Genomic DNA, 16,763 nt, shown 5'->3' on the forward strand with positions numbered 1-16,763 from the left:
ATCACGTGACCACCAAGGTCAGCTGGAGTAAACACAACACTGGTGCTGTCTTTTTATATTTTTGTAGTACACAATACTGCATGCACGAAAGCCCTTTGTTCCTACCCTAGCAACAGGTGAGGGCATGCTGTCTGCTCACTTGTCGTAGCCGGGTCGAAACTAGCACTTCGAGATACTACGGACAAGCATTGCCACAGGCCACAGATCAGCCCACTTTATCGCGGTGTCTGAGAAGAAAGCGTGCAGCTGATCTTCTGAATAACGTTTTCCCCGGGAAAAGCCTGCACAAACCAATTGTCAACTGTAACGTGAGTGAACGTATTACGGTAATCCGAGAAAGCATGTGCGCTTCATAACAAAACCGCGTTTTATGCCGTGCGTCTGCTTGAGATTATAGTTATAGATAGTTACGTTTTTGTATCAGATGTTGTAGGATTCGTTCTAAGATGCATGAAATATCCTGGGCTTACTCTGACCCGGACAGCGAAAGGATATTTTGTAAGCTTTGAGCTTTTCGACGGCTTGAGGAGCTGCCAAAATGTCATGCGTAGCAACAACCAAAACGAGCAGTTGCGGATTGCCTAACAGTCCTGCGGTTCCATGGGTACCCTTTCTGTGTTTCCCAGTTACTGTTGTTGAGATAAAAACTAAACCGTATCATTTGTACTTGAGACTTGTGGCTTTGTATTGACACTGGGGGTTTCACGTGTGAATTTGTGAAAGCACGGTCGAGACTTAAACGCGAACTTATTGGCTTAATGTTTGCCCTGCTTGCAGAAGACATTACAATATTTCCACATGTACTTCAGTGTTGCGAACTGCCTGCCTGTGATTTCTTGCACCATGATACATATTTGCGTTTTGTTGTTTGTTGCTTGTTAGGTTGACGCGGTACGGCCCGTACGTGCTCCATGGCGAGGTACAAATGGTACAGACGCATAGAAGTGGACTTGCATAATGAGTTGTTGGCCGCGTACATGTGTGGGTACTACTTCGAGGTGTATACCTCACATAAATGTTGGGGAATGGAAAGACACCTTTCTGAAAAATCAATAAACATGCTCTCTCCTATCTGGATCGAAAACATTCCTTCATCACTTGTTAAACATGTGCTGCCCCTCTATATACAACACGTCCTCTTTGCGGCAGGCTCATATTTGGCTCTAGATAATGCTCCATAGAACAGTGAAAGTGTTCCACTGATCAATAGCAACTATACGCAGTCATGACAACATAACGTCAGTTTCTTGAGCATCGTTTCATCATCCTGTATAGTCAGTTGTGTTTTGCAACATGTGTCCCGTCACGCCCTCTACGAGCTTCTTTTCGTCGCTGCTGACGTCTGTTGTGGCCTGACTCTTTCTGATAGTAACTTCTAAAAATAGAGCAATAGAGAGGATAGGATTGAGTCCTCTTTGCAGGCCCCCTCAGAGAAATGAGATGTCTCTCAAGTCTGTCATGTTTTGTGACGATAAGGTTGTAAACCCCTTTCAACGTTCATGTTGAAGTTAACGGCCCTGTTATAGGTCCCATGTCACAAAGTTCTGAGTGAGATTTAACGCTTTTTTTTTTGACAGAGTTGATGGTAATAGACACTTGCAGCTATCTGGAAGCCGTCACAGTAATGTGGTTTCATGGCATTGCCGCATCATTTCTGAAGATCTCGTTGGTTGTTGAAGCCACTCATATATTAAAATTTGCCCTGCTTGCAGAAGCCACTACACTATTTCCACATGTGCTTCAGTGTTGCGAACTGCCTGCCTTGTTGAAGATATATTTCTCGCCCTTCTGACTCATAATTTTATTCACATCCTTAGAAACCTGAGGACAAATGTCTACGCTTTCTTTGATGCTTCCATGGACAAATTACTTCTATGCTTGAAAGTGAAGTGTGGTTATCTCTTCCCCCCCCTCTTGACCCATGTTTGAGAAATGGTACCACAGATAAAAATGCGCTGAGAGATTTTGTGAGGACAGGCTCATTTCTGTTGTGCATACAAACTGATGAGAAGCAGCATTGTTGCCAGCTGTCAAGCATTACTTTGACAGCTGTAAGTGAGCCTGATAAGTGTCCTCAGGAGGGTGCTGTGCGCGTCTGATAAAGATATGAGATCAACTACATACGTGAAAAAAAAAAAGTTCTGCAGGGTCACTTCAGTAGAAAACGTAGGCATTTCTGACACATTTTTTCGCTATACTTTAGTTTATCAAAATGTCAATTCATGGAGTGTGTAAGTAGTGAAATAAGTAAATAAGAAAAAAAAGTAACTGCAAATAAAGGGAAATAAGTGAAGGAAATTGAAAAGTGGTATTCTTTCTGCTGATGTGTGGCTTTTTCTATGACTGGCCATATTTCTGTTTTTCCTCTTCAGTGATTTCATGACTAAACACATGATATACTGTAAGCTTGTAATACAGAACATGAAAGCCAGCTTGTTCACAGATTTGACATTTTGATTTCCTAGTGAAACAGACAGCTTAAAACTGCTTTTTTGCTTTTTTAACAGGTTCTTGTTATAAGTTAAAGACCACTAAACATTGAGCGGAAAGAATGACGACGACGCCATCAACACTGACCTGCAGGTGCCTCAACTTCAACATTCATCCGCAGAAGCTGAGCTTCCGTAAATGCGACCCCAGCCACCTGAGCCTCAGCACACAAGAAGAAGCAGACGCATTTTTCGGAGCCAGTGTTGCAGAGATTAAACTCGGCCTTGGAGGAATCACAACCGTACGTGTGTGATTTAATTTCCCATGCTCTGGCATTGCAACTGTGCCCAGACATGTGTACTTAAAGGGGCACTAAAATGCAAAAACAAGTTGACTGCAAATTGTGTTACACTCTATGTTAATTTCGTACTTGTTATCATAATTCAAAACTTTGGTTCCGTTAGGAAGCTACAGTCAGAATTATACCTGACTCTTTCTTGCTTCGGTGCTAACCAGTGAGCACAGTGCGCGTTGCAGATAAATGTTGTCAGTGGAACATTCGCTATGACTGTTGTGAGCTGCAATTCAGTGAATTGGTGTCGAAAAATGCAGCAGTGCGCAACATGCCGCGCATATACGAAACACCGCGATTGAACCCATTCCAAATCCACACACGCACAATGGCTATGCGCGTGCTTCTCCTGCTGTCTCATTGGATGCCGCCAACCTTTGCCTCCTGGGGATACCACTCGTTGCCCCCAAAGACGGCTATGTTTTCATTGCGTTCTTCCTCTAAATGGTAGCGTTTTGTGAACCAATTTTGTTTGCATTAACCCAATTGAAACACGAACTTTCATTTGAGAGCAAGTTGTTTTTGCATTTTAGTGCTCCTTTGAGTACTGTAGAAGATCTTTACTTTTGTCCCTCGTTTAGAATATTTCCCCATTTGTGGACGAAATTGACTCAAAAAGTGCTTTGAAGGAACTTTGATTTGCGCATGAGGTTTTAAGTTTGTATCACTTCAGAGATCGATCTTGGGTCTTGTGAGCTGGGACTGTGCGTGAACACAGTTTTAAGGGAAGCTGCACAAATACAGCATTTGCACACTGCTACGTCCATTATTAAAGGAATGACATGTTATGCCCCTGTCGCACGGGAAATTGAATGTCATTTCCAGCTAAAGACATTCACATTGAATGACATTTGTTTGCACTGAACAGAGTTTGGCATGTGCCACCCCTTCTCACTCTACTCACACTCGACTCTCTATTTGCATATTCATACTTAGTTCGGATTCCTGTTTGCTAACCCATTTCCTGCTCAACTCTCTCGGTGCCCATACTTGTTTCTACGAGCTTTTTCTTCTGCTCAGATCCTTGTTTGCCAAGAGGTGATGTGAGGAGAGTCTGTTTATTTATACCCTCAAGGGCAAAGTGCTACAGAGGGAGGTGCTGGTTAGTTATAATTAGGGACTGACTTTTTCAGGTTAAATGCCTTTCTCAGATTTGGAAGGTAAAAATCGGGAGCTATTTTTCAATCTGTAGTTCGGGGAGAAATTGGGCAATAACTGTGCCTTCGGGTGTTATCGGGTGTTTTTTGTTTCTCCTCTTGTCTATTAAGTCCTTTCCTAATCTCTTTTTTTTTTTTTTTTTTTTTTTTTTTTTTTTTTTTTTTTTTTTGCGGGGATCGTGACTTTCCAGCGGTAATCCCCGAAGGCATAGACAGTGTTGACACACATGGGTGTATTGCTGGGAACGTAAGTGACCCATTCTCACACGTGTTACACGTGTCAACCTTTGTTCATCTTCAGAGGAAACGTCACTTGAGGATTTTATAGTGACCGGAATTCAGGGAGAAATCGGGTTTAACCCGAAAAAGTCACTCCCTAGTTATAGTGCGGTGGAACATTTCAACATTGATACAAAACAATGATGATGAAAGGTATTCCACTCTATGCTTGTTGTAGGTATGAATGAATTAAGGAGTGCGTTTGTCCTGCATTGTGGGATTGCTATTTTGAACTGGTAGTCAATACGAGATGTCACGTAAGCCAGGACTGTGAGAAGATGTTCTTTTGGTACACGGTTGGGGGGGTGAAACTAGATAGAAGAGGCAAAGCCTACTGATTTTGCTGCGTGAAGCTAAAGACTTTTGATATTATTGACTTATTACAATGTATTTTTCATAGACAATATGCTTGTTGTGCGATGACAGTTGGCAGTTCAGAAAGTTCAGCTGACGTGATAGGGATTAGGCGATGGCGAAATGATTTGAGGAGAGGGGAGCTGGAATGAGGTAAATTGGAGTAGAAATGAAAGTGGAGTTCATGCCTTCGTGCTCACTCAGGGTCATTTGCTCACACACGCTCACGTGTGGCCGGAAAAGGAAAGCTGATAGCAGTAGGCATGTGCTGAGCCTCCTAGGTTCTGCCACTCCTCACGTTGATGATTTTTCGGGCAATATTGTTTGAGTTGAGTGCAGATAATGGCGACAGTATCTGCACTGCCTACACTTGCATAATCTGCAGCCACACTCCTTGAAATAAGTGAATCTGCACAGGTACTGACTGTATCTGTTTGACTGTCTGTACATTTGTAGAAGAGGATCTACATGGTGAATATATCACATGATCAACCTTTCCCTCCCGAGCATAAAAACTCTTTAGGGACAATATGTCATCGACAGACATCCAGTAATAGCTACCAACTGCGCAGCAATGCAAGGAATAACCCAGTTAGATGCTCTGTCTTCAATTCGCTAAGTGGTCTCCACTAGGGCTACACCCAGGCAACGTTGGCTGTGATACTAATGCGTGCGGTCTTACCTGCTCATATTCCAAACCATTCGATTTCAATCTGGATGTTCCGCAAATTTGGACGGGCATTTTGATATAAATGTTTCTGAGCACATCTCAAACTATTGTGAATTTATGATGATAATTGGGAGTGGTGAGACACCATTCAGCAAAAATATTGTTCTTGACCACTTCTGATATGTTACTTGACAAACCTGGCAGGGTTTCAAGCAGTGCCCATTTCTTTCTCTCTCAATTTCTTCTCAGAAATACCAGTTCCTTGTAAAGAAACGGTCCGTGGGGGAGTGGCAAGTCTATTCCTGCCTCGGCTGTCGGAGTGACGTCTACGCGGAAGCTGACGGAAAGCTGCTGGTCAGCTCCATGTTAGAGGTCAGTACACCTTTGCATGCATGCAGCAAAGAACTACACATCTTTCAACATCTTTTTCTCTTTGTCATTTGCAGCATGAGCCGAATAAAATAGAATCACTTCAAGGATCACAAGGGTATTCGCCGTGCTACAGGATAGTACTACAATCTGACAATGGTGACATGATTGGGACAAATGCACAAGGTATACCATCTGTGTACATCTCAGAGAGTTGTGTTTATGAAATGGGATGATACTATAGGGTAGAGCCCCTACCCACCGTATTGTGGCAGATACTGCAAAGCCAATGGTGCTGCAGCGTTGCACAAGGGCGGTATTTGTGTGCAAAGCGTGTTAATTTTTTTAAACCACTCGCTGCAGATATGAGGACGACTTCTTCAGGGCGCAAGTACCCAGTTCAAATGCGGACGAGTCATTTATGGTCTTCTGCCATCTGTATATTAGCATATTTTGCCCTACATGTTTTGTGTCAAATTTCGATCTGTTCAAATCGATTCGCAATTAATGAGGACTACAGACCAGCGAGCGTTGTCAGTGCGCACCATTGGACTTGCCGTATCAACTGCACATCGGCAGATGGGAGGAGGTCAATGCCCTGCATAGTTTGGCTCGTAATGTTTGGTTACTTACAGATAGTGACCTCCAAGTCGATGATCCCAAAGTAGACACAGCAGTGAGGCTTATCAACGAACAGCTGGCAAAGTTCCTCCAGCAGGAACAGGATTGCATGGAACAGAGAATAAAGTGTGTAGTTCGTTGCTGGCCTTTTATAGACGTTAACCTACGCTTCATGTTCTTTAAAACTGTAATTGTGTTCAGGATATACCAGGAACAGCAAAACAAGAAGTTCAACGACCTGCGGAGGAGTGCGACGAACGATCGCGAAGCGATGGTGATGCTCGTCACCTCCCTAGTAAGGCAGGAAATTCCAGACACGTTGTCGGAGGCCCTTTTGGAAGAAACTTCAGAGCGCCCCGTTCCTGTGCCTCTGTTAACAAATAGTAAGAGATGTTCACCTCTACCTAGGGTTGCCACCTTTCGTAGTGAAAAATACCGGCTGAGGGAGAGGAGGTGGAATAGAGGGAAAGGAGGAAAGGCTCCTGGAAAAGGGAAAGTGGGTGAGGGGTGGACGAGCACACGCACACACACACACACACAGAGCGTGCTCGCTCAAGATAATACAAGGAAACATATGTTCCTGTTTGTGGTTGTATCATTGTGCTAGAAGTAACAATGATAATACTAATAACAATGAATAATAATGAATAATAATAAGAATGAATAACTAAGAAAACGACTGGTGCCTGCGGAGCTGGGTCTGTGCTCCAGATTTATTCAAGCTGTAGTGGAATGTTGAAAGGAAAATCCCGTAAAAGCCCTTATGAAAGGTCTTGAGCCACAAATACCAGCAAAACGTTGCCGGTATCACCTTCCTACCGGCAACCGGCAGAGCGCCCAAATAACCGGCCGTGCCGGTATAGTACCGGCCTGGTGGCAACCCTACCTCTACCTGACCAAGATATCTTTAAGGGAATGGCACACTCGTCAAAGGAACTCCCTCCATACGTACTTCCTTTCCTCAAACTGTCGCGCAAACACCATCCTGCATTTTCACCAACAGGTGCAGTCAGTAATCACAGAGAAGCCAATGGTATTCAAGGAATCCAGGAGAAACAGACGGAGCTTTACTGCAATGTGAGTTCCTTTCTTCACCTTTTTAACAGAGTACGGCATTGATGTACAAAATATTTAGCAATTTTCGACGTACCCTGAGGGTACAGGCGCATTACATCGGCATTGGCTCCAGTTTGACAAAGCACATGTATTGTACGGTCAAAGTCCTTTACAACGAATGCGTTTATAACGAAAAGACCGTTATAACAAACTTTTTTCATGGTCCGGTCAGCGCTCCATAGGGCGCGATGTATAATTACATTCTTTATAACAAAATCCTTTACAACGAAACCGCCGAAATAACGAAGTAATTCTGTGGTCTGATTGCCGAAGCATACGACCGTTACAACGAAGTTTCAAAAGAAAATGCTCCCCGACACGTGGCAATATGCCGTTTGCCCCCCTCTCCACCTGAGTCACGTGCCCGTAGTTTCCAATTTCCGCGGGGTTTTGTGATCACATTATTGGAGGACATTGGCGGAGGTCACGTCCCTCCAGAGACCACCTGGCCACTGACTCACTACTGGAGGCATTTCAGGATGCACGATGGCCTGAAGTCGTTCTGTTCAAAGAGGGCTTTGAACACACTCGTTCGAAAAAAGATCACAGAGTTTTTTTTTTTTTGTTTTTTTTTTGCCTGAAGGAAATAAATGACTAAATAAGCTTGCATATGCCATGAGCCATCTGAGTCCGTAACCGGGCTGCTTCAAGTAGTAGTCTTGACTAATGTATAGGCATTCGCTCTACATGCTCATTCGTGTGCTTTACGTTCAGAAACAAGAACTGCATCGCCCGCGACGGTGGCGACACCGGTCATCGGCTCCGCGAAACGTACAAGTTGGGACAAAAGTTTACGGAACATGCGAGCCATGTATTTTTTCTTCGGTGCGACACCCTAGCGGCTGCCGGAAGGGGGTGAGTTCACTGTTTTGGAGGAATGGAAGAGTGCACCTGTAGTGACACACGGCAGTAGTTCCCATGTCGTTTGGGTGTGCCTGGGAAGTGGAAGCTACCGCTCTGTGTCGCTGACAGCGCACCCTTCCACCCCTCCGAAACAGTGAGCTTACCCGCTTCCGTGTCGCTAGGGTGTCGTACCGAAGAAAAAGTATGTCGCTCGTGTGTTCCGTAAACCTCTGTCCCAACCTGTACCATAAACAAACCTCCGCGTGGTTCGTATTAGAACTCGTTCCCAGAAATATATTGTCATAGCGGAAACTGATGTGTAATTTATTAGGGGCCTACGACACCGCGATCGGATCTTTTCGCCGTTGGAGCGGCAGACGTTTTCACACGTGCGGGATAGGTTTCTCCCTGAGTCTACCCCTGTACTATTGCATTGCGACTATTACGGTCAGTTTGAACTGCAATATCGCTGCATGGTCTTTTTTAACGAAATCACCTTAGCGATGAATATTTTCCCGCTGTCCCTCGGAGTTCGTTATAAAGGACTTTGACTGTATACGACAGTCTTAGAACAAAAGGTGTAACAACAACGGTGTGCGTAGATGTGTACTCTGAAATCATAGGCACATATTAGAGAAAAAAAAAAAAAACATTTTACAGTCTGTGGAAGCTATTACGAAATTGAGATGCGACAGTGAAATTTGTGGGGATCTATTGTTATACTAAAGGTGTTGAGAAGTGCAGTCGCAGCGCAGAGCAGTATGGCAGAAAAATGATGTGGCAAAATCAGTAGCTTGGTAAAGAAACCAGTCGACTTTATTTTGGGGATCTAAGCGAGTAAAACGATATTGAAGCAGTCAGGCACGCACTGCACTGAAAGAATGTTCAGGGAAAAAGTTACGATATTTGCACGATTCTAATGCGCATATTTTTTCCTCTCAAAATATGTGCTCAAAATCACGTACTGATTCATTCAATCAGACTCGAAAAAAAAAAAAAAAAACGGGGCTTACTGTGAGATAGCTAGCTGCATCACCATACATCTGACACACTTCCGGTCAAATATTTGTGATTATTGCGTTTTAAAGTTTTGGACATGTCATGTGGTTTTCCTTGGGATAGTTTCAACTAGAGTTGGGACAAATCCAGAATTTTTCGAATCCGAATCCAAGGAAGGTTCTGCGAATCCACGAATCTCGAATCTTCCGAATCCTTCCTTTAAAAACGAGAGTTTAAAAAAGCCAGGGGGAAAAAACACTTCTGAAAAGTATTTGGAAGCAGAATATTTGTTTAATGAAAAACAAATGAAATAATAGTTCACTTTCAGCATAAAACATGCCCATATACTTCTTCTTAAATGGAGTTGATTTAAAATGTTGTTCATCGACTGCAGGAAATACATAAATTCTCTATTCTGAATTGTTTCTGTAAAACTAAGTAACAATCAAAAGGAAAACCGTGCTACTTTTAAACTTGCAATGCAAGAGTTCCTGCCTGAACTCTTTCAGTCCAGAGCAATGTAAACAAACAAACGAGAAAACATCCGCCGGCCAAAACGACCTTTCGGTGAACTCCGCAGACGCTAATTTTAAAAAGAAACAAACAAATGTGATTGGTGGATTCGAAAGATCCGTTTTGGGCACAGGGATTCGGAGTCCTGAGTCTCGAATCCCTGCCTAGGATTCGAGGATTCGTGGATTCAGTTGGCACATCCATAGGTTCAACACTTGCTTCTGGGGAAGTTTCATCATACAGGAAAAACGGTTTCATAATAAAGGTTGTTCTAAGTGGAAAGTGATTGTGCTGATGGGAAAGGGGAAGACCGAGCCGTGACGTGCGCCTTGGGCGTCCTGTAGACGTGCATGTGTAGTAAGGTTTGCCTGCAGAGGTATGAGGAAGGTTTTAATGGTGTTAAAGGGGTTGAGACACTTTCATTAATGTGGTTCATTACTTCGTGGATACATTGTATTCCATGCCAGAATACAGAAGAAAAGAGAATTATTCTTCTACGTGTCATACTTAGTAAGATAAAAGCACTCAAACGCACTCCCGAGCAAAGTGCACACGTCACTGACCACAGAGTTGCGTCCATTCCCAATGGCAGCCGTAAGCACGTGACTTCACGTGTGTTTCCTCACTGGCGGCGGTGAGGTCTGTATTGTCAGCATCGCATGAGTTTCGGTATCCGCAGTGCCCATTTTTTCCGTTTCTGTTACCTCCTCGCTGTGAAACTTTCAATGCTGGTTCACAGCCATGCAAAGCACCGTTTTTTACGTTTATCTAGGATAAACTGGCATCACCTATCGCAACCCCTAGTATGGACATTTTCCCGAATTTGGAGATTCACTTGGAGATTATGTCAAGGGCTTCAGACCGAGACAGTACTTCTTGGGGTCTACGCATGCACGTTCCATGAAATGTCCCTTGAGGCATATGATGTTTAGCCTTCAATTTTTTATCCCTATGGGAGTATCTGCATCTAGTTAGCTTTCGGGTTTTTGTGAGTTAGGCATACCTGCACGGTACAGTTGGGGGCTCGTTAGAGTCATGCAAATGTAGTAGATATGGGATAAGACAGGGTTTCTCTAAGGAGACACTGTTATGTCACACACTCTTAAAGGAACATAGTGAGGCGACGGATGTGGTAGGGAAAAAATCGTTGCCGACAAATTGCTCCACTCTGTTCTGGAAGAACTCCATGTTATTCATTGAACGTTTTTGGTGCGGATTCCATACTCATAATGCACCAGTGCATATGGTGAGGGCCTTTCTAATCCAGCAAAGAGTTCTATCAGCAGCATCGGACAAACCAATATGTTGAAATGCATTGGTCACTTGTGCTGCACTGAAGTGTACTATTCTGTGTACCTTTCAGATAAAGAATATGAGCGTTGCAAGACAAAGGATAACAACAGCACGGCGCCCCAGGACTGGATCTTACCAGTCTTACTTGCTCAGCGAGAGTGTTGACACTAGCCGTAAGTTGAGGCCTCGGATAGGACTAGAGCCTGATGTTTTGGGTAAAACACTGATATCGCCAGAGTTACCCCCGCCCCGAGGTAACCTTATTTCTACCGTTACGTTTCGAGGTTGGCTTTCCAGATGAGAGGTAGTGCCGTGAAAGCTCCCCCATGCGCATGCCTGTCGGTCGCAACGCATGTTAGCGGTGGGTGTGCGTAGCTTCAGTGCATGTGTGGGCGTTGCCTCAAAGAGCGGTTGTGATAGCAAGTGACTTAGCGACTAACTATATGCGGCGATTGGTCAACTATGTCAGTGAGGCAGAAGCGGTACACATTCTTCACGTAAATGATCTACCTCATTTGATTTGCACGGGTTCGAATCCTGTCACCGGCTGTGCTGTTCGAGGTTTTCCCTGGGTTTTCCAAAGGCTTTCCAGACGAATGGGGGCACAGTTCCCCCTGAAGTCTGCCCAGGGCACACACTAACCCCCCTGTCCCCCACTCCTTCCTGCTGTCCTCTCTCCATCTGTTCAAGTCTGTACACCGCAAATTGCCACGGTTGCTTCGCAGCGTTAACACGGAACCAAAAAAAATCATTTGATTCAGGTAGCAGTCAGAAATGCAATTGCAGCTGAATGCATATGCAACGTTCTCCAGGTTGTTTTAAAGTTAGGTGCCTCTTTCAAAAGTAGCGATCGGCTGTACCAGTGCTCTCAGGAGTTGCACATTGCCGATAGCATTGCGCTATCGGACAAAAAAAAAAAAACAAGGTGATTGTACAACAGTGCGACGTACGTATCGTACTCACTCATCCTTCTGGTGCTACAACCAATCTTGCCACCTCGCCAGTGTTAGGCTCCTATGTACTAGTGACGAGGCATGTCTCCTCCAGTGCTACCAAGCTGTGAAGACTATCTGTTATACCTTTTGTGATCACTTGCTTTACAAATGGAGCAAAACCACAAGTAGGAACTTGTCCGGCACCACACGCGTGCCTTCCCAGATGGAAACTTGTAGCAAAGCTGCTGTGCCAGACAAGTCATTAACAGCTTCTACGACAAATAATTTTGATGACTACAAAGGACTGTTTTCTCTAGCTTTCTCAGCTTGCACTGTGAGCGACTGAAATCAAAGTTTGGACAGTTCGTGCGTGAAGATCCTCCCCAAAGTGGTGACTTTGTAGTGCTTGATTAGTGAACGTCAGCATCACTCAGGTACCCAGTGCTTGATTCTAGCGCACTGACATTAACCTGACTTTCAAATGGAAGTTGTGATGCAGAACAAAGTATCAGCAAATTATGTTACGTGCAGACGCCACAAAGAACATCAATGGATAAATGAACGTCTGGTGTTGCTGGTCAATAACGGATAGATAACTTGTCAGTTGTTGTCGTGGGACACCTTCCTTTTTCTCAATTTTTACGTATTCCGAGAGAAAATTGACTTGTTTTTCATACACACACAAAAAAAACAGCAGATGTTTCACCCAATACCACCATTTTTTTTTTTTTTTTTTCGAGATAACACCAGTTTTGGACTCCCGGAATTTTTGACAAAAATAAACCCCAAAAACATCTGGCTCTAGTTTCATTGCATTCACTTCATTTGAGCATGATGATGCTGTTGTAATTAGCCCACTCTTTTGATTGTGAAGCATTCACCAGTTGTTTATGTAGCAGCATATGTGCCCTTATCATCACCTTTCGTTTCCACTAGAAATATTTCAGTTGGATGGCTTCAATGAAGACGATGACTCAGGCCCCTTCCCACCAGCCTCTTCAGAAGACGAAGCAGACACAGATGGTGATAATTTTGTTTTGTTTTTTTCGCTGTCCTTTTTTGAAACTAGGACCAGCATGTGGTTTTCTCCTTTTTAACATCTAGTTGGCAGACGTCATGTTTTACGAAAAATATTGTTACTTCCACGCAAATGCAGACAGCAGCCTGAACGACGAACCGCGTACCGGGATGAGAGAGAGCCAATCCGAAGCTCAGTACGCTTCCTCTTTGCCAGTCAATGTTCCAGCTTGGACACCCAGCCTGTCCTCCCACCATTTTGATGAAGACGAAGATGAAGAAGAAAGAAGGGTACGCACCTTTGACGCCTTGCGTACTCTCTGTGCATGGGATTACCTCCTTTTGTCACGAAAAATACTGGTTGAGAGAGGCCGGGGGGTGGTCAGGGTAAGGAGAAGAGGGAGGGGAGAGATGGTGGTGGCACAGGAGAGGGAGGGGTGCGCATTCCCTCTTGCTCTGGGAGATACTCACCACAGACAGCATGCGAGCATCCCTATACCACGGTAACCAGCAGGTTGACTGGCAAAGTTACCCCATCCGAGTGAGGCCAAAAAATGAGGAGCAGAGGATTGGGCGAGGGAAATAGGGACAGGCATGAAGAGGGATGAAAGAGAAGTGTATTGAAAGGGAAAGCACTCATTCAGCAGTGGGCCCAAAAATACACCGTTCGTTCCATTTCGACTGGTCTAATTCATTCAAAAGGCTCTGGGAATGGCTGAAATTTTTCAATTAAACACCTTGAATAAGATAAGTATTTAAAGAGATTGAAACATTGAAATAGTTTATTTTACTAAAGAACAAGCTTTCGGACGGAGTCCGTCCTTATCTTATTCACTTGCGAGAGCTACACTTTTCCCATTTTTGCCTGTTGGTTTCCTATTAAACGTCTTCTATGGCAAAATACTGGCAAAATGCCACCAGTATTGCCTTTCAACTGGCAGCCAGATGGCAACCCCACAGTCATCATATTGTGCAACCTCATCCTCTTTCGGCCAAGGAGGTAATTTGTGCGTGTGCCATAACATATTGCAGGCGTTACACGCAGCCAATCCAGAGCGCATCGGCCAAGACATTCAGGCACTGGCCCGGAGTGTCCACGACGGCACGGAGATGTTCGGAGACCTGCCCCGGCCACGGCTCAACACCGGCGGTTTCAAGTCCCGTCCCATTTGATGCGCCACCGTCTCAAAGTCCCAAAGCTAGGTGCCTAAAGCAAATGAAGGCGTAACTTCTGTTTTGCATTATACTCTGCCTTAGCTCAAACCACACCGAATTGAGGCCAAGCCATTCTGGGTCAGTCAAGGGAACGGCACAATCTCCCGACACGTGAAAGCTGCGTGTATATTTCTGTTGTTCTACGTGTTTTCTTCCAAATTCATCTCGGGCCAAGGTGGCAGCAGCTTTTTTTTTTTTTCTCTCTCCCTCTGGAATTTCGGGATGCTGTTACTGCTGACCTGGCAAAACTGACAATTTCGTTTTGTGTTATTGCTATCATTATTACGGTACTCAGTTTTACTCGTTTTCAAAATCTCTTGCTCAGTCGCACACAATAATTTGTCTTACGATTCATCCGTGCCCTTGCGACAAGTGCAGCAATGATGCAGTTCATGATACAGGGATAACCTAGATGTACTTTCCAGAAGTTGTTAGGACACTTACCAAATGAGTAACGAGGTTGTTAACGAGGCCTTTTGGTTCTGTTTCACTCTTTCTTCCTGTTTTCCTTTTGCTAGTTACAGTTCAGTACTCATGACAAAGTGTTTGTTGTGTGCGGATTACTTGCTCAGCCTGAAAGTTTTCTGTCTCTTTTTTTCTTTTTTTTTGTTTGGGGGCGGGGGCAAAATGTTTTGTGTGTGGCTGCAAGATTTTTTTCCCTCCACAATACTGAGTACTGTGTCCAAAGAGATTGTTTAACGTAGGCCGAAGATGAAATGTGCAAAGTCGAGATGCCTGAAAAAAAAAAAATGCCCTGGAGGTATTCTGGGTGTGTTTGCAAAAGTTGAAACGCTAGTCAGGCGACAGCAAATCTGCTGCTTTTCCTTCCAATATGCAAAGATCTCCAATGGCTTGTTACTCCTTTCTTTGCTGCCAAGCAAGGAGAAAAAAAAAAGCTATATGTCTGCGAAATGGTGGGCAACTTGCAGAATAAATGTCACCGTACACTGTCACCTTGTTCACTTACTGGCATAGAAAGTGTTTAGTCACTCTGGCATGCACGATGGCGACATCAAATGATTTCTTCATCCACTTTTGGGGGAGGGTGCTGCAGGAATCTACAAGTGGCCCCTGACATTTCTTCAGTAGTACATTTTCATAACATCGGTGGGGATATAGCAGATCTCCTTAGATGCAGCTCTTCGTTAGCTTGATATTTTGCATAATCTCATTGCATTCAAAGGTCCCAGCAAGTGCTCCTATATTTCTGTGTAAAAAAAAATGTGGGAGGAGCTCTTGGACAGTTTGACCAGTGCGAATTGTGCACATCACATTGCGCACAGTAGCATAAAAGTTGGGCTGTGCACTCCCACACAAAACAAAGCGAATTGAAATTGCATTTGAAAAACAAAAATACTGGTATGATGGCTATCTACGAGGGGTGTTCAAGTCAAACCGGGACTTTTCATTTTTTGCAAAAGTAAAATGAACTTACAGGCGAGAAGTTCGTTTGATTTTTCAACGTAATCTCCAGCTGCACTAATGCACTTGTCCTAGCGTTTCACGACGGCTTGGATGCCAGCAGCGTAGAAATCCTTACCGGTGCGTAGCAGCCATGGTCAGACCACGTTCTTGACCTCGTCGTCGCAGCTGAAGTGGCAGCCCCAAGGAACGCCTTCACTGGCCCGAAGAGATGGAGATCGCTGGGGCCGAGGCATGGACTGTAAGGGGGATGTGGCAGCAACTCCCAGCCAAGTTCTTGTAAGGTGCATGTCGTGAGATGCGCGGTATGCGGGCGTGCATTGTCCTGTAGGAGGACTCCTTTGGTGATGAGGCCCGGCCGCTTTTGCTTCAGCGCCTTATGCACATCCCTGAGAACCTCGCAGTAATATGCGCTATGACGGTGGTACCACTGGGCAGAAAATCAACATGAACAACGCCAGCCTTGTCCCAGAAATCCGTGGCCATGACCTTACCCGCAGACGGGGTGCTTTGGAACGTCTTGGGAGCTGGCGAGCCCGGATGCTTCCACTGTTTTGATGCGCGTTTAGACTCAGGAGTGAAATGGTGCACCCACATTTCATCGCACGTGATGATCCGATCAAGGAACGGCTGTCCTTCAGTGTCGAAACGGTACCTTAGCTTTTGGGAGATTTCCAGTCTTCTCTGCCGGTCGAAGATGGAGAGCTGCCTCGGGACCCAACGGGCACTAACTTTCCGAAACTGGAGGTGTTCATGAATGATAGTGTCCTACGTTCCCACAGAAAGGTCCATCTTTCGAGCCAGTTCGATCCGTGTTATCCGTTGGTCCTTGAGGATCAGGCGCTCGACAAGTTGGATGTTTTCAGGAACTCTGACACTGGGCTCTGAGCCGCCCCGACCGGGATCGTCCTGCACCGATGTACGGCATTCTCGGAACAGTTTGCACCACTCAAACGCTTTGCTGCATCTAAGTGTATTGTGGTCATAGTGAGCCTGAAGTCTTCCGTGAATTTCAGATGACTTTACGCCTTCATTCACGAGAGACTTCATGACAATTCGCTGTCCGATGTGCGCGCTCATCTCGTTGTCGGCCATCTTGTCCAGCACGTGTCTTCTGTTTTGCACAAACTTTGGACCACCACGTGGTGAACGCAGAGGCCTGTTGCGTGTGAACATGA

The 16,763-nt window shown here is 44.8% G+C and overlaps 1 protein-coding gene across 2 annotated transcripts; it reads left to right on the plus strand.

Annotated features, from left to right (window-relative positions):
- LOC135394097 (uncharacterized) lies at window positions 1–15,116 on the plus strand. 2 transcript variants are annotated; one of them, XM_064624598.1, is made up of 11 exons: window positions 1–308; window positions 2,508–2,731; window positions 5,492–5,614; window positions 5,689–5,797; window positions 6,247–6,358; window positions 6,434–6,615; window positions 7,236–7,309; window positions 11,067–11,169; window positions 12,868–12,954; window positions 13,088–13,239; window positions 13,981–15,116. In XM_064624598.1, exons 2-11 carry the CDS (start codon window positions 2,552–2,554, stop codon window positions 14,119–14,121), a joined length of 1,263 nt encoding a protein of 420 aa, XP_064480668.1. In that variant the 5' UTR covers window positions 1–308; window positions 2,508–2,551; the 3' UTR covers window positions 14,122–15,116. The 2 variants fall into 2 exon arrangements, with proteins under 2 accessions (XP_064480668.1, XP_064480669.1); XM_064624599.1 differs by having other exon boundaries at window positions 1–116.
- The last annotated feature ends 1,647 nt before the right edge of the window (window positions 15,117–16,763 follow it).

The sequence above is a fragment of the Ornithodoros turicata genome, chromosome 5, assembly GCF_037126465.1.
Source record: "Ornithodoros turicata isolate Travis chromosome 5, ASM3712646v1, whole genome shotgun sequence".
Lineage (NCBI taxonomy): Eukaryota > Metazoa > Arthropoda > Arachnida > Ixodida > Argasidae > Ornithodoros > Ornithodoros turicata.